General features: G+C 38.4%; 1 protein-coding gene across 1 annotated transcript in view; it reads right to left on the bottom strand.

Annotated features, from left to right (window-relative positions):
* The window catches only part of Stx17 (syntaxin 17), a 53,059-nt gene that overhangs the window by 17,948 nt on the left and 7,715 nt on the right, over window positions 1-27,396 (bottom strand). Inside the window, exons 2-3 of the mRNA XM_004656960.2 lie at window positions 27,128-27,311; window positions 15,417-15,482 (exon numbers count right to left, since the gene is read on the bottom strand). Of these exons, the coding sequence (XP_004657017.1) occupies window positions 15,417-15,482; window positions 27,128-27,250 (189 nt within the window). The 5' untranslated portion in view covers window positions 27,251-27,311. The remainder of the gene's footprint in view (window positions 1-15,416; window positions 15,483-27,127; window positions 27,312-27,396) is intronic.

Below are 27,396 nucleotides of genomic sequence, written 5' to 3'. Positions count from 1 at the left end.
CGGCACGGTAAGCACAGCACTAGCGGCACAAGCAAGAGGACTCGAGCTCAGAGCCCCAGAAGCATGTGAAGTGTCAGGCTCGCTGGCACATGCCCACAATCCCAGGGCTCAGAGGTGGAGGCAGGAGGATCCCTGCAGTTTGCTGGCTAATTAGACCAGCGTAGACAATGATCTCTGTGTTCAGTGAGAGGCCCTGTTTCAATAAATAAAGTGGAGAGTGACAGAGGAAACCAAGCACCGGCTTCTAGCTTTCACACTGATAAACACACAAGCACCTGCCCACACATATATGACCCCTCCAAAAAAGCAAAAGAAATAAATATATAACATAAACACAAGATGGACATGGCGGCTTGTGCTTGTTTACCAGAACTCAGAAGGCTCAGGTCAGAGTATTAGTGTGAGTTCAAGACCAGCCTAGGCTACAGAGTAAGTTCTAGGTCAGCCTGGACTAGAGTGAGACTCTGACTCAACAAAAAAACAACAGTAGCAGCAGCAACAAGTAAACCTCAAACATAAAGACAGTACAGTCCAAAGTAAAACAATAAAAAGGATAAGCCTTGTTAACCCTAATTATTTTTCCAGAGAAAACTTGCTATAGCAATACTGATATTAGGAAGATGGACTTTAAGGCCAAAACAATACCAGAAATAATAACTTTTTACTAATGTTCTCACCAAAGATTTACCATTCTAAAGTTAAATACATCTAATCATATATATGCAATATATATAAAATGCAAAGCTCATAACAAATAAAAAATCCACAATTGTAATAGAATATCAGACTCCTATATACTCATGAACAAGATATAAAAATCCTAAAAAAAAAATGCCAGCAATTTAAATCTAGCAATGAGAGGCTGGGGGAGATGGTTCAGTGGCTAAGGGTGCCTATTTGCTGGCCTTCCAGCCACCTATGTAAAGCTAAACCAGCATTCCTTTATAGCAGCAGGAAATGTGTGTGTGCATGTGCATGCACACGTGTACACATGCATGTTCACATACACGCACATGTATGAGTAAATGAAAAATTTTAGAAATGTAGTACCATATATGAAAACCAGCAAAGGTAGATGAGAAAACTATTGTTACAGGTAACAACAGGTAAAACTCTCAAGCCAGACATAAGGATAAACTCTAGTACAGTTCCAATAATGATTTGAAACAGGCTAAATTAAACTATCATCTTAAGCACATGCTTTCATGGTAAACTATACAGAAGAGATCACTAAGGGCCGGGACAAATTTTTCTGACATCCAAATCTAAAACAGTGATGTTTAGATGAGACCTGTAAGCAAGCACAAGCCATCCTACAGTTTTTAGTAGCTACAAAGGAATACTAGGATTAGTGATTCTTTGGGGAAGCTATATGATGTCATGTCATCAATTATACTGTGAACAGATTTGTTAAAAAAAAAAAAAGAGTCAGTTTCAGCTCTAAAGAGTAAATTTCTGACACTATAAAGGTAAATTAATCTCAAGACAGGAAAAGTAGTATTTAAGGAATCAATATGGTTGTGTAAGGTAGGCTATGGGAAGTTCAGAATCTTAAGACATTTATCAAAAAAGACCGGATGGGGGAAGAAAGAAAAAGAAAGGCATGCAAATACAAAAGAGTGGTGGTGTGAAACAAGAAAAGTCATACAAGTAAAATAAGAGCCCAGAATGAGCGGAGGCTGGTGGAAATGTTAAAAACAATAAAAGAGATTCAGAAAATCACGTACAGCAAGAAGAAGAAAGAAGGCTCGGGCCTACTGCTTTGAGGCAGATGGCATAATGTTAACAGATGATGCAGAGAAAGCAAACTACTTAAGTCCTATTTTGCTTTTGATTCCTTATTAAGGAGAAACTCAGAATGGAAAAGGGATAAGAAAGATGCTCAAAGGAAATTTGAAATGTATATTACTACAGAGATCTGGACAGGGTGCCAGAAGCAGGAGAAATTGGAGTAGTCTTTGAACAGTAATATTGGGGAAATAGTCCATAACAAATAAGGAGAATAGCTTGGAAAAAGTAAAGCCTTGTCAATATTGTATTTCATCAAGTTTAGGGGCAGTGTCGTTTCCATACATTATCCCTATAGCTAGAGTGTACATGGGAAAAAGAATTGGACCATAGTTAAGTAGCAGCACTTCATCTTTCTTAGATATACACAACAAGATGGTGTGGCTTATTTTTGATGGTTCCTTAGATTTAATCACAAACTCCTAAGATTCTCTAGAAGCTACCCTATGCCAATTACAGCAAGGCCAATGATGCCAACTAGTCCTTATTAATCAACTCAGAAAAAAAATCTTAAAGCAAAACATAAATTCAATTCTTCTGAATTCATAACAACCTAAAATAACTTACATCCTAATAGAGTTCATTATAGTACTTGTTCTTCTTTTCTCCCATTTTCTACCTGTCCTCACTATTTCTAACCTTTTCTTCTTTTGCTTTTCTTGCTTCTCTCTGCTGTCCTCTTTGTCTCTTTTCTACTGCTTGCCCTTTTTAAAAAATTTTTTTCATTTATTTTTATTTATTTATTTGATAGCAACAGACAGAGAGAGAAAGAGGCAGAGAGAGAGAGAGAGAGAGAGAGAGAGAGAGAGAGAGAGAGAGAGAGAATGGGCGCGCCAGGGCCTCCAGCCACTGCAAACAAATTCCAGATGCCTGCGCTGCCTTGTGCATCTGGCTAACGTGGGACCTGGGGAATTGAGCCTTGAACCGTGATCCTTAGGCTTCACAGGCAAGCACCTAACCTCTAAGCCATCTCTCCAGCCCCTGCTTGCCCTTTTAAAAAAATAATTTATTTATTTGAGTGTAAGAACGATGTAGAGAGAGGGAAAACAAGAGAGAGAATGGGCATGCCAGGGCATCCAGCCACTGCAAACAAACTCCAGACACATGCACCACCTTATGCATCTGGCCCACACGGGTCCCGGGGAATTGAACCTGGGTCCTTTGGCTTCACAGGCAAGTGCCTCAACAGCTAAGCCATCTCTCCAGCCCCTGTTTCTCCTTTTTAAAATCTCTCTCTCTTTTTTATTTTAGAAATTAAAAGGTGCATATCTTAATTGTTCTATATTACTTAGTAAGATCATGAAAGTCACATTTTGCTTCTACTAACAATTTTATTTTTGTGCATCTGTTCTACTTACAGAATTGGATACACGTCCTACAGAGCAGTCTTCCAAATGTGGTCTAAAATCTATTAAGTCATCTCTAAAGTGAGCCTCAGAAACCTGTGTTCTCAACAACTTCCATATCACCACTACTATGGAGGGGTAAAAAGCAAAGCTGATCAAGTTCCAATAAAATATGTTCTTCAGTGGAATCTGTAGTGATGATTTCTAATTCTTTCACTTAATTTTACAAGTTGATCACACAATCTTTCTTAACACTAATGTTTTCCTATTACAGAGAAGGACTTCTGCTTCTGTCCAAAGAGGGCAGAGTTCTCAGAACCAAATATTGTAGAACAGCCATGCAGAGAACATGAACAACCAAACCTGGACATATACAGAGCAGCTATTGCTACATCAGTATTTAGTACAGAACAGTTGCTGTATGGAGAGTATCCAAAGCTGGGAAAAGAGCCATTTGAGCTAAAGGTTAAGAGAAACAGTGTCCAGTACTCACTAAACACAATGCCTATTTCACCTGCTAAAGTGGAAAAACTTTTCATTCACAAAGACTGAGTGAAGTACTCAGTAATGAGGAGTAATTAGATAGAGACTGAACACTGCTCCAGTTAGACTGGAGCTGGTGAATCATTAAAGGAGGATCTCCAATGATCACACAATTTCCAAGTAGCTAGTAATTTAATGACATTCCAGAACAAGGCTCAAGAAGATTTATAGTAATATGAGAACATCCACACCTAACAAGTAAAGAAGACCCAATCAAAGATCTTGAGACAAAAAGCAATAGCAACCAAGAAAACATGACCCCCAACAGAAATAATAACCATTGAATAAAAATAGACCTGTGAAGCTGGGTGTGGTGGTGCATACCTTTAATCCCAGCACTGGGGAGGCAGAGGTAGGAGGATCACCACAAGTTCGAGGCCACCCTGAGACTACATAGTGAATTCCAGGTCAGCCTGAGCTAGAATTGAGATTCTACCTCGAAAAACCAAAAGACTTGTTAATGGCACAGATATTAAAATTAGTAGAAAGAATATTAACAGTGGTTATAATTGTATTTTACATGTTTAAAAAATTAAAGAGATAGGGAAGATATTTTAAAGACCTAAAACAAAATTCTACTCATGAAAATCACAATACAGAGATGAAAATGGACTAAATAGATACATGGTAGATTTGACACTACTTCTGCTGAGACTAGTAAATGAGGCAAAGCAATATATACGATCCAACATGAAACTCAGAGAAATGAATGACTGTTACAAAACAGCATCAGTCAGCTGTGAGAAAATGTTAATGCTAATATATATGCATTAGAAGCACCTGAAGGAGAATGAGACAAAATTGTATCAATAAGTAATGCAGAAAAAAATTTCAAATTCAGCCAGGTGTATACACACCATTAGTCCCAGCACCAGGGAAGCTGAGGCAGGACTTTATAAATTTGAGGCCAACATGGGTTACACTGAGAGACACTGTCTCAAAAAGAAAAATCATCTGAGTGTGGTGGCGCACACCTTTAATCACAGCACCTGGGAGGTAGAGGTTGGAGGATCGCCATGAGTTCAAGGCCACCCTGAGACTACACAGTGTATTCCAGGTCAGCTTGAGCTAGACTGAGGCAAATTAAAACTACTACACGTATAGAATTAGCTAAAATGAAAAATACTGGCGATACCAAGTGCTGACAAGAACATGGAGGAACAAGGTAGCAATATAAACTGGTACAACCATTCTGAAAAATACGGAATTTCGTAGAAAGTTAAACAAAAATTACCATATGATGTAGTTATTCTGCTCCTCAGTATTTATCCAAGATACTTAAAATCCTCTGTCCACACAACACTTGTACCCAACTACTCAATGCAGCTTTACTTGTAATACACAAAACTATAAACAAACCAAATGTCCATCCACACATAGATTAAGTGGTTTGTCCATTTAATAATAAAAATAAATTAAATATGGATGTACATTACAACTGGATAAATGTGTATGTGCTTACAATTTTTCAAAAATGTACCTCAGTGTTAAAGTTGCTGTCAGGGCAGCTCCATATTATAGTAAACCTAAGAGTTTACAATCACTTACTAGGACTAAAGAGCTGGTAAAAAGCTAACCCAACAGGCCCCTGGAATTGTATACAAAACTGTTTACATGTGTCTGTTTAACAAACAGTATCCTGATGAACATATTAGTCATTTGGTGGTTTACTGGGCCCAATCCCTGCCCTCTTAAAGAGTCTTCTGGTAACCAGTAAGTGATCTTTCATGTTACATTGGTTACTACCAGCTCAGAACCTTCCAAAAGCATGTGTACCCAATTCTGTGTTACCAAGTCCTTCCCATAATCTGACCAGCTAGGGTCTGACTTCGTATCTTACATACTCCTTGCTCATACCAGCAACATAACTTCCTTAGTATCCTGTAAACATGTCAAGTATCCTCCCACCATTCTTCACATGTGATTTTCCCTCTGCTTGGAGAACGACACCCCAGAATTTATGTCTTCAGTTTCTCACAGGTTTCCCTCAAATGTTAGCAAAAACCTTCCATAATCACTATTTGTATAAAAGCGTGTTACTTTCTGTGGGTTTTGATCTCTCTAGTTGGCTCTGCTCATAACCATACAATGCAATATATGTTTAACTACAGCATATATGTTTATTTACTTTAAATAAACTCTGTTTCAAAACAGAACAAATGCTGGGCAAGAATGCAGACAAAAGGAACCCTTTTACACTCTTGGTATGGGAATCTTAATTAGTACAATCATTATGGAAAACTGTTTGGAGATTCTATCCAAATGAAAAATGATCACCCAATGATCCAGCAATCTCATTCCCAGGTATATATCCAAAGGAAAGCAGTACACCAAAGAAATTTCTACTATGACACTATTCACAATGGCCAAGATACAAAACCAGTCTTAGAGGCCATCGGCGGATGAGTAGATGAAGAAATTTGGGATGTATATATGTATATGTAAATATGTATAACTGATTATTATTTGTCCATAGAATAGAATGAAATCCTGTCATTTTCAATAATGTGGATGGATGTGGAGGACATTATGTTAAGTTAAATAAGCCAGGCACAGAAGGATACATACCTGTGACCTTATTCATATGTGGAACCTGAAAAGGTTAATCTTGTAGAAATTGAGTATAGAATAATGGTTACCAAATGCTGGGGGTGGGCATAAAAATAAAGGGGGAAGGGCTGGAGAGATGGCTTAGCAGTTAAGCACTTGCCTGTGAAGCCTAAGGAGCCCGGTTTGAGACTCAATTCCCCAGGACCCACATTAGGCAGATGCACAAGGGGCCCACGCATCTGGAGTTCGTTTGCAGTGGCTGGAGGCCCTGGCGTGCCCATTCTCTCTCTCTCTCTCTTTCTCTCTCTCTGCCTCTTTTTCTCTATGTCTGTTGCTCTTAAATATATATAAATAAACATCAAAAATTTTTTTTAAAATAAAGGGGGAAGAGGGAAAAAATTTTCAGTGACTACAAAGGTAGATAAGAAGAATAGATTCTGTGTGCTATTGCATAGTATTGGAACGATAGTCAAAAATAATTTATTGTATGTCTCCAAACTGCTGGAAGAAAAAAATTTGACTACACAGGAAAATGATGTTTCAAATGATAAAAATATTAAATATATAATGATGTGACCATTGCACAATGTATACATGTATTAAAACATCACACTTATATCACAAATATCTATAATTACGAGTCAATAAAAATTTTGGACTAGGTGTGTTAGCACATGCCCTTAATCCCAGTACTTGGGAGGCTGAAGTAGGCAGATGACCATAAGTTCAAGGCCAGCCTGAGTATACAGAGTGAGTTCTAGGTCAGGCTAGACCAGAGTGAGAACTTACCTTAAAAGGGAGTAAGTTAGGGATATAACTCAGTGGTAGTATACTTTCTTATCATGTACAAAGCCTTACATTCAATCTCCAGTACCACATTAAAATAAGGAAGAAACTTAAATGAAAATAATATCTCTCCACTTTCTCTACCCACCATCCCCCGATATAAGGTCTATGAGAACTGGAATTTTTTTTCTTTTAACCACACCTTCTTTTCAGTGTCTAGAAAATGGGAAATGTTCAAATATTTCTGTTTTCCTAATAACCAGACCAGAAAGACAGATATGCCAAATGCTGAAATTATATAAAAAGAGCTATAAAATAGAAAAAATGGGACTATAATTAATGGTACAAACTTAAAAAACAAAGTTGGGCTGGATAGTTTGCTTAGTGGTTAAGGTACTTCCCTGCGAAGCCTAGAACCCACATAGCCCAGAAGCACATGGTGGCACATGTGTCTGGAGTATATTTGCAGTGGCTAGAGGCCCTGACATGCTCATTCTCATATTCATTTTTTCTCTCTCTCTCATAAATAAAGAAATATTAAAAACTAAAGTTCATCAACTCAACAGTTAATGACCTTTTCATTGTGCAAATGATAAAGTGACGACTACAGCAAATCTTCAAAAAAAATAAAGACAACTCCTTGCCTCTCTGTGTGTTGAGATTTTTAGCTAGTTACAGTCCTCCTCTCTTCTTTCAGCAATATCCCAAAATTCTTGTCTAAAGACTAAAAGATATATTCAAATATATACTTCTTTACACTTATGATAATTATAAATAGTAATTATTCTAAGTTAATTGAAAATTCTGAAAAATGGCTAATTATGCATTTAATGATTAAAAGATGAGTGGCTATGCATATATTTGCCTTTGTTAAATATTGATTTAGTATTCTTAATGTGTTTTTACAACATGCAATTTTGAGAGCAAATTGTGTACAGCAGAAAACATTTGGTATCACAATAATTAATCTGATTTCTTTACAAACACAGAGCACAAGTCCACTAGTAAACATTTAAATAACTTAGAGTAAACATATTCTAGACATTGTATGATTTATTATTGAGAGCTCCAGAATCATAACTATTTAATTAAAATAATTCTGGATTACTCTTTACTTATATTATCTAATTACTACTCTAAGGTTATTGATAGTATAATGATTTTATACTGGTTTCAATGTCAAAAGGTACCAAAAAGAACATAGATAGCTTTAAAAATAGTACCTTGGCCATCAAAGAGAATGAAAATCACAGCTGAGAATGGAGGTAGCTCAGAGGCAGAACACTTGCCTATCATGTATGAAGGCCTAGGTTCAACCCTCAGTAGTAGGGAGAGGGGGAAAAGACTTGATTTTATCCAAAAAAAAGAACAGCATTACCTTATCTACATAGCTGGTACTGTATCATTTACCACTATTCTGTGATACATTTCATGATTACTCACATACATAGACTACAAGGCATACATACAAAAATTTTAAATTACAGCATAAATCTTGAATTAACATTTTTGAATTGTCATCTAGATATAGTTCCTCAAGATAGAAACTGCAATATATTTTTCAGAATCCTCTGTTGTTAATCAGTGCTAAGTATGTTAAGATTTTGGAGAGGACAGGGGACACTGAGTTTTTTAAATATATATTTTATGTTTTTATATGATAAAGTCACAAAGATGGAGAAACACAATGTGATTATAACCAGTTTAAAATTAAGCTAATCAAATGTCAATAATTTTTTAGCTTGACCTACTAGTTAAATGTGGAAGGGCCTCTCTCACTTTTTCCCTGTCAAATAAATAAACAAAATATTTTTTTAAAGGGTTGGAGAGATGGCTTTGTGGTTAAGGTTCTTGCTAGCAAAGCTAAAGGTGCCAGGTTTGACTCCCCAAGATCCACGCAAGTCAGATACACAAGGTAGCACATGAGTCTGGAGTTTGTTTGCAGCAACTAGAGGCCCTGATATGCCCATTCTCTTTCTCTCTCCATGTGTCTCTCTCTCAAATAAATAAATAAATATTTTTTAAAAAGTGGAAAGGCAAGCTCAGTGGTTAAACTGCTTGCCATGCAAACATGAGTACCCAAATTCAAATCCCCAGAACCCATGCAAAGCTGGTTGCTATAGCATGAGCATCTGTAATCCCAGTGCCTGTTGTAATGACAGGCAGATACAGAAAAAGCCCCACAGGCTAGCTAGCCTGGCAAATGCAACAGTGAACAAGAGACTCTGCCTCAAACAAGATGGCAGATGAGGACCAGCTAAAGTTGTTCTCTGACCTACACACACACACACACACACACACACACACACACACACACGCGTGCGCGCACGCGCAGAGGGACTGGAAAGATAGCTGAGTGGATAAAATGCTTGTCATATGGGCCTGAGAACCTGAATTCAAAACCCAGGATTCCATATAATAAATAGAAACTGTGGTGGTTCTTATATAATCTCAGTATATCTATGGTGGGATGGGAGGAGGAGACGGGAGAACTTACTGGAAGCTTATAGGCCAGCTAGTAGGGCAATCAATCATCTTGGGGAACAATGAGCACAGAAGACCCTGCTCAAATGAGGTGGAAAACAAGGACCAACCCCAAAAATGTTGTCCTTGGACTTCTACACACATATTGTAGCATGTACACGTCCATACTCACACATATGAACACGCATACACAGACAGATATGCATAAACAGGGAAAAAGTACAATAAAATCAAAATTACATTACTAATTCCTCTTATTGAGCATCCACTGTTTGATCACAGGAGCAATGTAGAATCTTGGCACATGTGATTAACATCCTTACAACCCTTATGCTATTATGCTAATTTGACAGTTGAAGAAACTTCAGAAATCATGCTAAATTGTTTAGGCAAAGAATGAAACATATGAATCAGATGATAAAATTTTAATTGGAATAACAAGATTTTACAATCAGAAATATGACAATTCTTTGCAGAGGGAACGGTTTTCTTTTCTATGGCCTTTAAAAAAAAGATATATTTATTTTTATTTATTTATTTTTGAGACAGGGAAAGAGAGAGAGCGGCAGATGGAGAGAGAGAGAATAGGCATGCCAGGGCCTCCAGCCACTGCAAACGAACTCCACATGCATGCGCTACCTTGTGCATCTGACTCATGTGGGTCCTGGAGAAGTGAGCCCGGGTCCTTTGGCTTTGCAGGCAATCAAGTGCTTTAACCAATCTCTCCAGCCCAAAAGATGCATATTTAAACAAGCTTACATATAATCAACTGTACTTCTAAAAACTAGTGAGCCAGATAGAAGAAAAAGAATCAAAATAAAAAAATGAGTGATAATATAGAGAATAAAAACATGACTCAAAAAGTTAAATGCTAAAAAAATTCAAGACACAGACCAATTATTAGAAATGTGTTTAAAGGTAAATGGCTATAAGCTCTATATATTTATGAAAATTATATTTCACCACAGAACAAGAAGTTAGCATAATTTAAAAGAAAGGCAACATGTAAGATTTCTACACACACACACACACACACACACACACACACACACACACACACACTTACTTTAGGATACTTGGGAATAGATCAATTAATAGGGGTGGTATATGCTACATGCCTGAAATCCTAACTCTTGCAAAGTAGAAGCAGAAGAATGAAGGAACTCAAGGCCAGCATCAGCTTCACAGTGATTTTGAGGCCAGCCAGTCTAAGCCAAATGAGGCCCATCTCAAGTTAAAACAAAACAAATCAATAAAATGGTATGAAACAAAATCTTGTTGATCTTTATCTTAGGATAGAGAGAAGTCCTTGAACAAGACACCAAAAACATGAATCACAGAATAAATGATTGATCAATTACATTCAAGTGAAGTCTTTTTCTCAAATGATACCATAACAAAGGTAAGAAGACAGATCTTACATAAATCCATAGGTGATGAATCTGGGACATCTATGATAACATTTTCATGAAATTGTTCCTCGAAAAATAACTATTAAAAACGACCCAAGGCTGGGCGTGGTGGCGCATGTCTTTAATCCCAGCACTTGGGAGGCAGAGGTAGGAGGATTGCTGTGAGTTCAAGGCCACCCTGACACACCATAGTGAATTCCAGGTCAGCCTGGGCTAGACTGAGACCCTACCTCGAAAAAGCACAAAAAAAAAAGACCCAAGAACAAGTCTATACACAAAAATCAAGAGTAGACATGAACAAAACTATGCAAACACCTATATCTAACAAGAGTCTTATTCTAATTATTTTAATGGCACACATAAATCTTTTGTGCCAGATGGAGGTCAATATTGTAAACATGTTTTTAAAATGAGCAAATAAATCCTGATCATAGTCAACATCTCAATCAAATCGTAATTTTTAGTGAAACACTGAACAGTGAAGATGGTAAGAAACCTAAGTCATAATTACATCATTATCATTAACATGTCCAGCAGTGCTGGACAAACATGAATCTGGGCAGGTGCTGTGGACAGGACAAAGAGCAGAGACATAGTTCCTGCTCCCTCAGGCGTGCAATCTAATTACCAAGCAGCAAAGATAAAGTTGTATTTCCATATAAATCTTAAATCAATCTGTTGTCCCCCATCTTCTTATCTCTAAGTTACTAATATCTATTTCCTGTACCTCTGTGACCTTAAGAATCTCTTGCATTCATTTCATTCAATCCCCAACTATTCACTATACAGCACTGATACCAGCTTTTCAAAATTCAAGACCAGTAAATTACTGACAAAAATGACTCCATTCTGAAACAACAAACACAGAGCTAGAAAAAGGGATGTTTGTAAAAGCTTGTACTGAATAAGGAGAGCCTGGCAGCCTTCTTTGAAAGTGCTCCATACATCTATAGGTAAGGGCCTATCTGCCCTACAGAAATGAGGATGCAACCTTAGAAAGGTCAGTTAGAAAACCTCTGATGATTAGAAGCTACCCAAGAGAGAAGCCAGCTTGCTCAAACATCTTGCCAGTGCACTAGAGTGAGGTGCACTAGAAGACAAGCCACCAGCTTTTTTGGTGCTTTAGAAAAGTAAAAGAAGCTACAACAACCATAGATAAAATGCTATGAAAAGAGGAAAGAAAACATAAAGAAGTTCTTATAAATGAAACATGTGAATAGCAAAAATACAAAATGCAGCATGAAGAATTGAAGGTCAAGCTGAGGAAATCTCTTGACAAGAAGATAATAGTGCAATGCAAGAGTCCTGAAGTTCAAGAGAACAGGGCTTGGCAAATCCATCCATAAAGGCCTGCTAGTGCATACTGTAGATTTTGCAGTACACCGGGTCTCTGCTGCAACTATTCAACACTACTTTTGCATGTGAAAGCAGCCAAAGAAATACATACATAAATGAGACTGATGACAAACCAAGTATGGCCTGTGGACCAGTTTCCTGGTCCCTACAATAAAATATTTTTAAAAGAAAGACAGAAAGTACAGAGTAAATTAAAACAAGGTGTGATAGCTTACATCTATAATCCTAGCATTTGGAAGGCTGAGGCAGAAAGATTGCTACAAGTTTGAGGCCAACCTGGGCTACAGAGTGAGTTCCAGAACAGCCTGGACTAGAGTGAGACTTGTCACAAAACATAAGAATTTTTAAAGTAATTTCCTAGCACCTTAGAACATGAGTTCTTTTTAGATAAAAGGGTTACAATATATCATCATCAACAAAATTTCCAAAGATAAACTAAGAATAAACAAAGCACAAAAGGACCTAAGATGTCAAAAAAAGTCATGTGCAAAGATTGGGTAATCAGATATTTAGTGGTTTGAATGGGAAATGCCCCCATGGCCTCATATGTTGTTGAATACTTCGTTCCCAGCTGGTACAATTTGAAATGTGGAGCCTTGCTGGAGGAGGTATGTCACTGGGGACTGATCTTGAGAGTTAACAGCCCAGCTTGTCAGTGCTAGCTCATTCTCTTGCTGATTCCTGTCAGCTGCTGTGGCAAGATATGATACCTAACCTGACTGATACCACACTCAAGCTTCCCCCTCAAAACTGTAAGACAGTAATAAACCCTTTCATCCCATACACTGCTTCTGGTCAGGTGTTTTGTCCTAGCAACAAGAAGGTAATTGCAACAAAAGGATTCTAGCTTTTTTTTTTAATTATTTATTTATTTATTTATTTATTTGAGAGCGACAGACACAGAGAGAAAGACAGATAGAGGGAGAGAGAGGGAATGGGCGCGCCAGGGCTTCCAGCCTCTGCAAACGAACTCCAGATGCGTGCGCCCCCTTATGCATCTGGCTAACGTGGGACCTGGGGAACCGAGCCTCGAACCGGGGTCCTTAGGCTTCACAGGCAAGCGCTTAACCGCTAAGCCATCTCTCCAGCCCGGGATTCTAGCTTTTTAAAGCATAACACAAAGCAGTTAAAAAGCCATCACTATTAAAAGTGAATTCTCAACAGAATTCTATACCTAGTAAAATTAGCAGTGATAAAGGAGGGTTTTAGATATACAATTACTTAAGCATTTACTTCCTGGGTAATTAAGGATTGCTCCAACAAAACAATGGAGTAAATAAATGAGGAAGGCAGGACATCCAAGAAAACTGAGCCAATACATGGGACCATCCCAGGGAAGTCCCAGAGTGGCAGCTATGGAGGAAGTCTAGATATTGAGTCAACAGTGGAACTAGGGCTTCAGGAGGGAACTTTCAAAATAAAAATGGAGCTGGTATATCTGAACACATGAAAAAATATAATTAAAAGCATGTGGTAGACATGTGGAATATTTTAACAAAATTAATCACATACACAGAAAAACATGTAATTTAGAAATAAGGTTACTATTAACTTCAAAAAAAAGTAAAGGTCTGAACTTTATTTCACTATTTGACTTGGCAGAAAATAATATCTTCATAATCAAAATAATGAGATGCTGAGTACTAATTTAACTAAAGATTATATATGTGTGTGCATGTGTGTATGTATATATGTAATTATACAGGAGAAAGGAGATAAGAGAACAAAGTAGAAAAGAAGAGGCTACACTCACCATGGCAGTAATGAAGTGATAACGCCTAAACTAGATTAAGCAGGAAATACCCATCTCTATAGGGAATTTATTAATAACTATGTTAAATACAAGGAAAACAACCAAGAAGATTTACCATGGTTTCTTCCAATTAGGACTTGGAAACAAAGGACAACAAGGGGCTATGTCCTCTAATTGAAGTAGGCTTTCATTAAAATTTATTTTTTAGGGCTGGAGAGATGGCTTAGCGGTTAAGTGCTTGCCTGTGAAGCCTAAGGACCCCGGTTCGAGGCTCGGTTCCCCAGGTCCCATGTTAGCCAGATGCACAAGGGGGCGCACGCGTCTGGAGTTTGTTTGCAGAGGCTGGAAGCCCTGGCGCGCCCATTCTCTCTCTCTCCCTCTACCTGTCTTTCTCTCTCTGTCTGTCGCTCTCAAATAAAAAAAAAAATTTATTTTTTAAAGCAAATAGCTAGCAAAGAATATTTGTAATTCATATCATAGACAGAAGATCCATATCCTTCAAATTACTGTTGCCATCTTACAAAATATATCAACATATGTGAGAAATATAGCAATTATGAAATATTATTGCCCAAGACATATGTGAAAAAACCTTTATCTTTCAAAGGAGCTTAAATAAACATGCAAAAACAATAAAATGTCAACCTATCAATTTGAAAAAATTGGAGAAATAATGCTAATTTTGTAATGCTTTTAGAATATGATGATTATGAAAGTGTAAGTTGATATCATTCCTGACAAAAATTTTGGTAACATGAAATGTGATTCCGCAATACCTGCTAAAGCAGTAACAAATTATGTGTACAAGATCTCAGCTACAAAGGAATACACTGAGCCTCCCTAATCCAAAAATTACTAATCCTAATGCTCCAAATTTTAAAACTTTTTGAACATGAAAATGATGCCACAGTTGAAAATTTCACATCTATCCTAATACGATGGGGTGTAGTCCAAACACAAGTAAAAATACTATGTAAATTACCTTCAAGCATTTTGTAAAAGGTATATATGAAACATAAATGAAGTATATATGAAACATTCTTGGATCTGAGTATTTTTTTTTTAATTTTTTTTAAATTTATTTATTTGAGAGCGACAGACACAGAGAGAAAGACAGATAGAGGGAAAGAGAGGGAATGGGCGCGCCAGGGCTTCCAGCCTCTGCAAACGAACTCCAGATGCGTGCACCCCCTTCTGCATCTGGCTAACATGGGACCTGGGGAACCGAGCCTCGAACCGGGGTCCTTAGGCTTCACAGGCAAGCGCTTAACTGCTAAGCCATCTCTCTAGCCTGGATCTGAGTATTTTTGACAAAGGATTTAAATAATATTATTTTAGCAAGTTTTTCTTGACTGCCTTTTTCCTACTGATTTACCAGAAACAATGTAAAAGCTTTACCTGAACTGTGCGTCCTGCATTGATATGCTCTTCATGCAGCTTGTCCCAAATACTACAGCGTTGATACTGTAAAAGAGAGGGAGAAAGGTACTGAATTTTTCATAAGTAGAGCAAGATTTCCAGGTTCCAAAAAAAATCTTTACTAACCTACTCAAACATACCAGCTACAGAAGAATGATTTTTGAATTGGCAGTTAACTTTCCTAAGACCATATAACTAGGAGATTTTAATAATATATAGTAAATTCTAGAAGTCATAAAACAAATAAAATACTACAAAATCCAAGCTCTCTGACTTTTACAAAAAATGAGTATAAGCATTGTCTGTAATGCCAACTCTCTAGAGATGGAAAATATGAAGAATGGGAATATAAAAAGTGGGGGGGAGATTGACAGTATTCCCTATATAGTCTTCCTATATACAAAGAATCTTAAAGGTTTGTCAGTGGCAGTGCTAAAAACTAAAAACACAAATCTGAATTTCAAAACAGTAAAAATTTTAAAACAGCCAGTAGGAAAAAAGAAAAAAGATGCTTGAAGTAGAGAGAAACAAAGACAAGTGACAGAAGACTTCTTGCGAGAAACAACATGAGCCAGAAGACAATGGAATATCATGAAAGAAAAACAAAAACAACTCAACTTACAATTATAAACAAAGTGAATGGTAGCAATAAAAAGACAGAGAAGCTGACAGGATTCATCACCAGTGAAGAGGTTGAACATCTCTTTTATATTACCTATCTTTTTCTTCCTTCTTTTTTCCTTGGCACCGCTGTAACTCCCAGTACCAGCATGTGGTTAACACCCACAATGAGCTGTTGATCAGAGAGAACTACAAGGTTTTCCAAAAGTAGACATATTTCTGTCATAGTACTTATGACCCACCAAAGGTTAGTGATAAGACCCTACTGCTGAAGATACCATATGCAGTTGATACAAAACATGAAGTGATCTGGCTGGAATCTGGAAGAATCAGTACCCCCAGACAGCTCATCTAGTGCCAGAAGGTGCTACAAGAGTGACTGGGGGCAACATCTGTCCAAGCAACTCGTGGTGTAAGCTACTCAGCAGCAAACAACCCGACGTGATGCTCATACAGTGCAATAGAGGCACACAGCCATGGTGGGTAACCAATTGGTCTATATTTGGCTTTCTGATCCACTCGGTGGAACCCATAACTGGAGCTGGGAAACAAGTCAGAACCCTATCCAAAAATGAGCCCGCTTGGGCTGGAGAGATGGCTTAGCAGTTAAGCACTTGTCTGTAAAGTCTAAGGACCCCAGTTCCAGGCTTCATTCCCCAGGACCCACGTTAGCCAGATGCACAAGGGGGCACATGTATCTGGAGTTCGTTTGCAGTGGCTGGAGGCCCTGGTGCGTCCATTCTCTCTCTCTGCCTCTTTCTCTGTCTGTCACTCTCAAATAAATAAATAAAAATGAGCCAAAAAAAATTTTTTTAAATGAGCCCACTCTACATTATCAAGCTCCCACCCATCGTTGGCTACAAGAGGGCCTATACCTATTAAATTCTCTCTAAAATAATAATGGCTATCCCATTCATCTGGTGCTGACTTCACTCTCTGCTGGAGAATTTGCTTCTCTTTTTCAGATAGACACTGAACCTGAGGAGAGATTTAGCCCATTGCACCTCACCAGGGCCCCATCTGAAATCACAGAGTAATTGGGGAAATGAGCAAGTGTGCTGCTTTCTTGGTGAACCTGGTACCTACACAAGGGTGAAAGAGAGACAAGGGAACACTCACCTCCTACCAAACCAGATATCCAGAGACACAGAGGCTCCCAAGACCTCCTCACTGAAGTAAACCTTAAACAAACCCAACAATGCTCAGGGAACTTTGCAGAAGAGGGGCAGAAGGATTGTTAGAGCCACATGTTGGGACATTATGCACAGAGACATTGCCTCTTACCCATAACTGATGGCTAACCCCACAATGTACAACCCACATTCCCCAACCAACAGGGTCCCTGCGGAGGTGGGAGGACAGAGAGGAGGCTAACAATGGTACCAATATGGCTGTATACACACTGTGTACATAACTAATAAAAAAAAGAAATGTTAAATGAAACATTTCAAAAACAGAAGAAAATGAAATCTAATAGAAACCTATTTCTATACGAAGGAATGAAGATGCTGAATATATATAATATACCTATAAATATTTTTATAATAAAACATCTTGAAAGATCACAGTATTTAAAAAACAGTAACAGCATATTAAGGAATTGATAAGCATAAAGGTAAAATGTATGTCAATAATGAAAAGGTCCTGCGAGAATAAATGGAAGCATATTGTTTAAAAGGTTCTTATAATACATAAAAAGTGATATATAGCATTATTATTTAATGTTTTAAACCATGAAGCAGGTAGTAAAAATAAACCCTTTAGATAATATCACACTTAGTGGGAAAGGACTATTCCCTGATATTGAGAAGAAGGTAAAGATATCTGATCTCACTAATCCTAGTCAATATCTCATAGAAGCCCTAATCACCACAGTAAAATAAAACAAAGGGAAGGGAAAAAATGGAGGTAAGGGGGCGAGAAGAAAGGGAATGAAATTAAAGGTATAGAAAGGGAGAAATACCATGGGATATTTTTTATAATTATGGAAAATGTTAATAAAAATTGTGAAAATGAAAAAATTTAAAAAATAATAATCATCACAGATCATTATGAATGACTACCTAGAAAATATTAAAGAATCCAAAAAAGCTATGTAGCATTAGCAGATGACCCAAGGATATAGGGCCATGAACTAAAGATTACTCACATAATGAAGATAATATCTACCCCAGACAGTAGAAAAGAGTAATTCACCTCACTGTGCCTACCAGTCATCAAAACTACAAAAACAAAAAAACAAACAAACAAACAAAAAAAACTACAAAAACAACAAACAAAAAGGCATATTTCAGGAATGTTATGAATCTAATTGTTAAATATTATTGATTGAGTACCTATACTGAATGCTTGGGTAGGTGGTTCACTCATTTCATATACTACTTCCAAGTATCCATAATGTTTTACTCTTCACAATAACTTTATGATTTTATAATGTCACTATCATCATTGTCTGAAAACACAGACATTTGCAGTTTTACTCTGAATGGTTAAAACACAGACATTAAATCTGTGAAAATTAATGTCTATTGCACAGTCCTTCATCAAGACAGTGTGCCTATACCTGAGAGGTGATGGCATCAACCAGAGAACACTCTGCATGGAGTAACTGGGCTGGGATTTAAACAAAAAGCAATGTCTGGATAGTGACAAAATATGAAGAATGAACTGTTGACAGGTGTAAGAGAAAAAGCAAAGCTATTTAACTCCATGTTTTTCTACTGTCTTTATTATGGAAAATCATCATCAAAATAGAGGCATCTCCCCCCCCACCCCCCAAAAAAAGGGAATTGAAAACCAAAAAAGAATCAACTAAGATAGTTTACAAGTTTACGTAACTTCAAACCAGCGGGCTGGAGAGATGGCTTAGTGGTTAAGCGCTTGCCTGTAAAGCCTAAGGACCCTGGTTCAAGGCTCGGTTCCCCAGGTCCCACGTTAGCCAGATACACAAGGGGGTGCACGCGTCTGGAGTTCGTTTGCAGTGGCTGGAAGCCTTGGCGTGCCCATTCTCTCTCTCTCCCTCCATCTTTCTCCGTCTTTCTCTCTATGTCTGTCGCTCTCAAATAAATAAATAAATAAATAATGAACAAACCAGCAAGCCTAGGAAAATGACATGTAAATCAAAGAACCTTGCAAACACTCTTTATTTATGAAGAACTGGAAAGATTTCTAGATATCTGCAAATACTGACCTCATTTTCACAAAAGACAACATACTTAAATACTTAAAATAATCTACAAATCTTAACACAAATCTGGGGGAATTTTATATTACATTATAAGAGATGGTTTGTGGGAACTTATGGAAATGGTGACTGCCTACTAGGGCTTCTGTCTCTTTTCTATCCAGTACTTTCTTCAGTGACTTCAAAACAAAGAATGCATAATTATTAAATTTGCAGGAAAAATAGAAGGAATAATTAATGCAGATGAAACATCACATTTTCATAGGAATAATTACAATAATATACAATAATAATGATACTGCTTCTTACCATTCTTTGACTAGTTCCTATTTCCTTAACTTCATGAACTGCAAACTTCTTATGAATTGGATAAGTCTAAGCAACAACAAACATCAAACACCAATAAATACTTATAGAACACTAATATTTATGACCTCTAATAAATAATCTAGTTTCTCATTTTAAGCCTGGCAAATTGAATACAAATACTCAAATCTTTTCTTTTCTAAAAATCCCACTAAAATAAAATACAGAGTATAAATACACAAGAACAATGAGAACACAACAGAAGACAAGAAATTTTAATAAAATTTTCAAAGCTGGAAAGTATGTGGACTTGTTGCAACTGACTCAGCAGACCAGAGAGAGTGGCAATTTGAGCCTACAGAGATGGCTGGGTGGAGAGAGAGGCACTGAGTAGCAGCCCCAGGCAATGTTATACTCTGTGAAGTCTGCAACAGCAGAACTAGGAGATGCCAGTGAGGAATGTGATGGGGAAAAGAGCAGAATTGGCCGAAAGTTTATGTAAGGAAAGGAGCTATCATGTCCCCTCCCCCATGTGCCCAAGCTACTACCCTGTCTAATCACCACGAAAGCACTGCAGATGACTCCTCTGTAGGGGGTCAAGCCCAGCAAGGGCAATGATGAGACCGTGTGCCCCAGCCAGCAAAACAAGCCTGGACCAGTAACCTCTGAATGGTGATGAGCCTGCTGTTCTCCTCACCACTTTCCTTCCCCTAGATCAGAGGGATGTTCACAAAATATATAGTATGTCCACTCCTCTTACCATCCCCAATACATACCACAGCCATTACCCCTAACAAAATATCCCTAACAACTAGGAGACTGGAGAATGGCACATTTTGAAAACTGAATAGCTTCAGATACTAATACTTGGTGGTTCTCCATTCTTGTAGACCCTCACCTGCTCAACATTCCAGCAATAAGTTCCCCATAACTACTCCGTTCCCCTTATACAAATACAAACACACTCATACACACAAGTTCCAAATAGCACTCATATATTAACAACTAGCAAAGGAAAGCATGTGACAATATACTGAGACAGATGGAAAGAAAGGAGAGAGGGAAAGGGAAGAGTGGAGAAGAGGGAGAATGAGATAGGGCAAGAGACAGAAACAGGAGCAAGGGAACTTGGAAAAAGCAAAAATAAGGCAAAGGACTTAGAAAAAATACTGGTTAAAAAAAATGGAGAGATGGCTCAGCAGTGAAAGGCACTTACTTGTAAAGCCTAAAAGCCTGACAGTCTCGGTTTGATTCCCCAGTATTCACGTAAAGGCAGGTGCATGTGTCTGGAGCTCACTTGCAGTGGCAGGAGGCCGTGACACATCTATACTCACTCTCTTTCTCTCCCCAGTCTTTCTCTCTCTTAATAAAAACGTTAAAAAAAAAAAAAAACGTTAAGAAAAACAATACCAAAGCTAGGCAGATGGCTCAACGGTTAAAAGTGCTTACTTTCAAAGCCTGCCAACCTGGATTTGATTCCTCAGTACCCATGTGCAGGCAGATGCACAAAGTGGTACATGTAACTGGAGTTTATCTGCAGTGTCAAAAGGTTCTCATGCACCCATATTCTCTGTGTGTATGTCTCTCTCTCATTCACTTTCTTATTTTTTTTAAAAAAAGAATACTGTATCCATGATAAAAGAAAAGATCCTTTAGAAAGAAGAATCAGTATGTATGCATACAGTTAGAAAAAAATATAGTTCTGGTTATTTCACCCAAGGTGAAATGTTAGTATGATAGCTGGTGGTAGACATTCTACACACTGCATAAAAGTAGGTTGAACCAGGCATGGTAGTGCATGCCTTTAATCCCAGCACTCGGGAAGCAGAGGTAGGAGGAATGCTGTGAGTTCAAGGCCACCCTGAGATTACCGAGTGAATTCCAGGTCAGCCTGGGCTAACCCTACATCGAAAAACCGAAAACGAAAGAGAGAGAGAGAGAGAGAGAGAGAGAAGTAGGTTGAGGGATGGAAGAGCAAGATAAGCCTGGGTGAATGACTACCGTGGGGCTGCCATTTCTATGGACTCCATGGCCATGACAGATGAAAGACAGAAGCAAAGTCAAAGCAAACCAGCTCTACCTTATCTAATATGCCATTTGGGGGGGGTGATACACACTAATCACTAATGCCGTGTAGGTGCTACCCAGTAACTTTCCTCCTAGATCCCTACAATATGAAACAAAGAAAAGTATGCTCCAAGCTTGCTATCATCTTGTAGTTCCAATTAATTGTGCTTAAGTCTATCATATATTTGCTGAATGCTAACACTTCAAATTTAAAGATTACATGTTAACTGCATCTCTCATGTGTAATAGAAGGCAATGCTGAAGGACCTATGGAACACAGCCCCAGGTGCCCATAACACACTACTCTCATTGTTTGCAGATGTTGCAGAATCACTCTGCTAAAGGCTTACTTTCAATTTCCCTTCAGTCTGACTTTCCTCTTTTCAATTCACATTGGATGACTGATGGCCAGAATAATAAATATTTTATCTTTCTACACCTTCCCCCATCCCAAGAAGAATATGCCTATTTGAAAGTGAAGCACTCAGACACCTGTAGGCCAAACGTGGTTCTTGGCTCTTTTGTACAGAGAGAGCACTGCAGTTTTTAAATGCACTTCCACTGCTGAAACATCTTTCAAAATATGCTATTCAGTTCCATATGGACAAATAGTACTTTCATAATTAAACTAGAAACATTTAAGGTCAAGAAATAAAACAGATCAATGAGTTTGCCATCTTGGTTTTAGACCATATTGCCCACTTGTAATTAATAATCATTCTGAAAATGCCTGACGGTTTCTGAATTACCAAAAAATTGCTAAAAGAAAATGTACAGGGAGGAAAGGATCAATGTCCAAACTCTGGGATAATTCTAATAACACCTGGTATAAGTGTTCAAATCAGTAATATGCCCTACCTATCTACCTTCCTCACAGGGCTCTCACTTCTCCATTGATGAATAATTGGGTCATATTTGTAGCTAGAATTTGAGGGTAATTATAGGTATTATACATTTTTGTATAGAAAAAAGTTAGAGAATGGAAATTAAAGAAAAGGCAATGTCAAGCCTCAGAGGCAAAGTAGAACCATAAAGGGAAGGAATGGCTTTAACATACTAGTCCACTTGTTTCCACTTTTCAGAATCAATTCATTGCCAAATTCTCATCACCTTTGTAACCAACGTCTATTACGTCAGCTCAGGACTTTGAAACATACCTTATCAAACCTGTTCCCCAAAAAATGATCAATCAAGAGTAAAGAACTTAATTTCTATATACTAACTGTGCTAAAAGGACTCCTGCCCAATTAACCAAAGCATGGAACCCTTAAACTTGTTTTCATTCACAACAGAAAGAACCAGTTTACCAAACAGTTCCTTCTCTATAGTGTCTCCTATTGATCATGTTGATGAGGAGAGAACATCAAGGATGACAAATTACTTATTCTGAATTCCAGACAGACTTTCATATGTGCATTGAAATTTTTACTGTAGTATTCTTAGAAAATAGTTTATTTATTTTTAAAAAGATTTTAAATAGTAGGGAGATAGGAGAAAAAATGACAGTTGTTGTAGTCAGGTTCACATTGCTGGCAGAAATCACCCAATTAAGAGCAGCTTGTGGGAAAAAGAGGTTTATTTTGTCTTACAGGCTTGAGGGGAAGCTCCACAATGGCAGGGGAAAATGATGGCATAGTGTGGACATCACCTCCTGGCCCACATAAGGTGAATTATTAAGGAATAAGAGAGTGTGCCAAACACTGGCATGGGGAAACTGGTTATAACACCCATAAACCCACCTCCAACAATACACTGCCTCCTGGAGGTGTTAATTCAAATCTTCATCAGCTGGGAACCTAGCATTCAGAACACCTAAGTTCATGTGGGACACCTGAATCAAACCACCATATTCTACCCCTGGCTCCCATAAACTGATAACCATACATGATGTAAAATGCAGTGCATTCATCCAGTTTTAAAAGTCCCCATAGTTTTTTTTTTAATCAATTCCCAAGATATGCATACAACCCCATAATCTAAGATCTTTTAAGTGAGCCATAGTATCAAAAAATAACCTCTATATCTCTGTTCTAGCTTACGGGCCTTGGCTACTGAGTTTTCTTCCTACTCACACAGAAGTCCAGTATCTAGTATCCACATACGAGAGAGAGAACATGAGATGTCTGGCTTATTGTATATATGTAAGTAGAAGAATAGATTAATGGGGGTGAAAAGGCACAAGTGAGGTCAAGGGAAGAGACTGAGTAAAGGAAAGGTGGAAGGAGGGCTAATGAAAATCTAAGAGGAAATAAATAAATCATATGGAAACCTACTTTTTGGAGAATGGAATACTAATAGCTGTAGATTGTTGCTAGAAAATTTTCAGTGCCAGGGATGGGATACCTTCCTGTGAGTTGTTGGCCAGGTAGGTCCCTGATGCCCCCAAAACAATATAGGCCATTGCCGAGGCCCTTGGTTTCCCACCAGGAATAGATGGTAAGACCCTATACCTGAAGACTCCACATACTTGGGCTGCAAGGCCACTGAAAAATCCTGCTGGAACTAAGCTGATAACCTCCTCCATGTAGACTAGCTGACAGAAAGCTGGAAGAAGCCATTCTGTATGCAGTTCAATGGGAGAGAGAGAAATCACCAGTGAAGATACTCAACAGTGGACACTGCAAGTCTTAAATTTTGCCAGCCAGGTCAAAGGAGCCAATGGGTGCAACAGTGGCACATCTGTCATAGTGGAAACCAACTGCCCTCTAACTGGACTGGAGGCCCACTCCATGGGAGGGAATACATCCCTGATACTGAAAACTTAAAACAGGGGTAGTCATGAGCCCTAGAGGTGTAACATCTGCTGCTGTCTGGCTAAATGTATATACTATGCTCATCAAACTGCGCAGTAAGCACTTCTCTTAATGTGCATACCCATATATTAATGCTACTCTCCCTTTTGGTAGAGAACCTTCTCTTTACAGATGGCAGTGACCTTGGGATGACTCAGAAGGCATCATGGTGTTGGAAAGAAGTAACAGGAGTGCTCAGCACTGCAATATCTTTATCATACCTTCCAAGGCTCAGGGTCTATTGCGGAAGAGGTGGCGGAAAGAATGTAAGAGCCAAAGAAAGGGTAGGACTCCTTACAACGTGCTCCCCCCAGACACAAAATGGCCTAGATATCCATGACCTCACAGTGTCTGACACTATCTACACAAGACCATCATAATAGGAGGAAAAGATCATGACATCAAATAAAAGAGAGACTGATAGAGATGGGGAGGGGATACAATGGAGAATGGAGTTTCAAAGGGGAAGGTGGGGGGGAGGGCATTACCATGAGATATTGTTTACAATCACGGAAGTTGTTAATAAAAAAAAGTGAAAAAATAATAACCTCAAAAACCCATAATGGCACAGAATAAACATTCACACTGCAAATGATGGCACTGGGCATAGTAAAGAAATATTCAAGCAATACATGATTTAAACAGGGCAAACACCAAACTCTGTAGCTCCAAGTCCAAAACTCTAGACAATGACAAGTCTCCAAGTCCTATAATTCTAACCAGCAACAAGTCTCTGGAGTTCCAATTCTGCCCCTCCAGCTAGGCTACTCACAGTCCTGGAAAAGCTCTCCTTGGCAGCCAGCTCATGGTCCCGGCATCCCCACTTGGTCTCCACTGCAACCCAGGGTTCATCCTCATGGCCCCATGGGGTCTTCATGAAGGCAGCCAGCAAACCTGCTTCACACTGCCCATGGCCATTTCCAAAACACAAGACCATGTTACCAACTCAATGACCCTCTCTTTCCTGTATTTCTTATACTCCACAATACCAGGTAGGGTGCCAATTTGTTGATCCAGAGGGGAATAAAACAGACTTTAAGAACAAGACACTTCTTGAGCACTCAGGCCTGATCAAAAGAGTTTCAGGCCCCTTCAAAAGTGTTTACATTCTTCCTGTTTTCCCAGTACAGGTCAGCTGGCTCAATCTCAAAGGCTGTAATCTCTCAATTGCAGGTGAACAGACAGCAGTTCACCCACAGATTTTTTTTTTTTCTGTGCCATCTCCTTCTGCTCACACCAGTTCATTTCTACGCAAAGCAACCCTGTACAACTTCTCAGGACACAGGCATAATAGCAAGTGCCTCACATAAACTACTAGCCCAATTCAAGCAAAGCTCTTTTTCACCCTCATAAGCCAAACCTCACAGTCCCATAGTTCTTACTATATTCAGGTCTGTCAACTCTGACCAGAACAGTCCATCAAGCTGTACTTAGACCAAGGTTTCAAATCCTTCCACATTCCTCTTGACAATCAGCTCCAAAAGGCCAAAGCCACACAGTCAGTGTCTATCAGCAATCCCACTCCTCAGTACCTCTTTTCTGTTGCAGTGAGGTTCATATTGCTGGTAGAAATCACCCAACCAGGAGCAGCTTATGGGAAAAGAGGTTTATTTTTGTTTACACACTCGAGGGGAAGCTCCACAATGGCAGGGGAAAATGATGGCATAGGGTGGACATCACCTCCTGGCCCACATAAGGTGGACAACAGGAACAAGAGAGTGTACTCAACACTGACATGGGAAACAGGCTATAACACCCATAAACCTGCCCCCAACAATACACTGCCTCCTGGAGGTGGTAATTCCCAAATCTTCATCAGCTGGGAACCTAGTATTCAGAACACCTAAGTTTATGGGGTCACCTGAGTCAAACCACCACAGCAGTGTTCTTAGTTGAAGGTAATAATACTGCCTGTGTTGAAAGGTATAATGGCCAAATCTTGCACCCCGATCTTAAATAAATTAAAAAAGAAAAGTACAGAATCATATCATATCGTTTAAACCTTATATCAGGGGAGGTATTTTTGAAGGAAGAAATACCACAGACTTATTCTACAGCAAATAAGACAATATATATTTCCAAATCAATGCTCAATACTCAGTAAACTTAAGGTTGTTTACAAATGCCACAAGCCCTACACCATACACTGGTCAACAAGTTCCATGCAACCTCCACTCCAGTCTCTGAGACCAGCTCACCTCCTTCTGCCTATTTCTTCAACCTATCTTGGCAGTATTTTTCAGTTTGGGGCCATCTTCAAAGTGAAGCAGTAGAATAAGGAAATTCCCTTATATCACACAATTACTCAGTTCTTAAATACCTGTGCACCTGAGCAGGGTAGGAGTTACTGATAGGCACCTACTCAAGTTCAAAACATTTGCCATGGGGTGAATGAAATTAAGGCAGATCCATTATCCAAAATGCCCCACCTTCCCATTACTATCAAACAGTTTGAATTTAATTACTATCTGAAACTTCAACATGTACAATTAAAGAGGTTTAGCCTCTACTCCTATGCCCCCTCCTTAGAAAAGAAATATATGAGGAGTGTATTTGTAGAACAGAAAGAACAGCTTACAAATGAATAATGCAGCTAAATCAACAGGACTGAGGAATTCTAACATGGCCTCTTGCCTAGTATCTTCAATGTAGCCAAAGTGCACAACAAATGTAAATCCAGTTATGTAACTGTTTCTTGTGATAGAAGTGGAAAGGCTCACCTTCTCAATGTTTATCTGGTGTTTTCTTAACCTCTCCAGGTCTGTGGGAATTACTATCTTGGTGAATTTCTGGATCGCTGGTTCAAGACGGCGCAATTTCACCTTTTCCTCATCTTCAGACATCCTAAAAAGGTTGTGTCACTTCCACTTGCAACACCTGTCTTCTTCACATGTACAGAGACACCTAAAGGGGAAATATTTCTTTAAGAATGTTTTTATACCAGTTTCCACTATTATTTTTATTTATTATTATTTCAATATTCTTTTAA

This window comes from Jaculus jaculus, chromosome 1 (assembly GCF_020740685.1).
Source record: "Jaculus jaculus isolate mJacJac1 chromosome 1, mJacJac1.mat.Y.cur, whole genome shotgun sequence".
Classification (NCBI taxonomy): domain Eukaryota; kingdom Metazoa; phylum Chordata; class Mammalia; order Rodentia; family Dipodidae; genus Jaculus; species Jaculus jaculus.
This window is presented reverse-complemented; position numbering and strand designations above follow the sequence as displayed.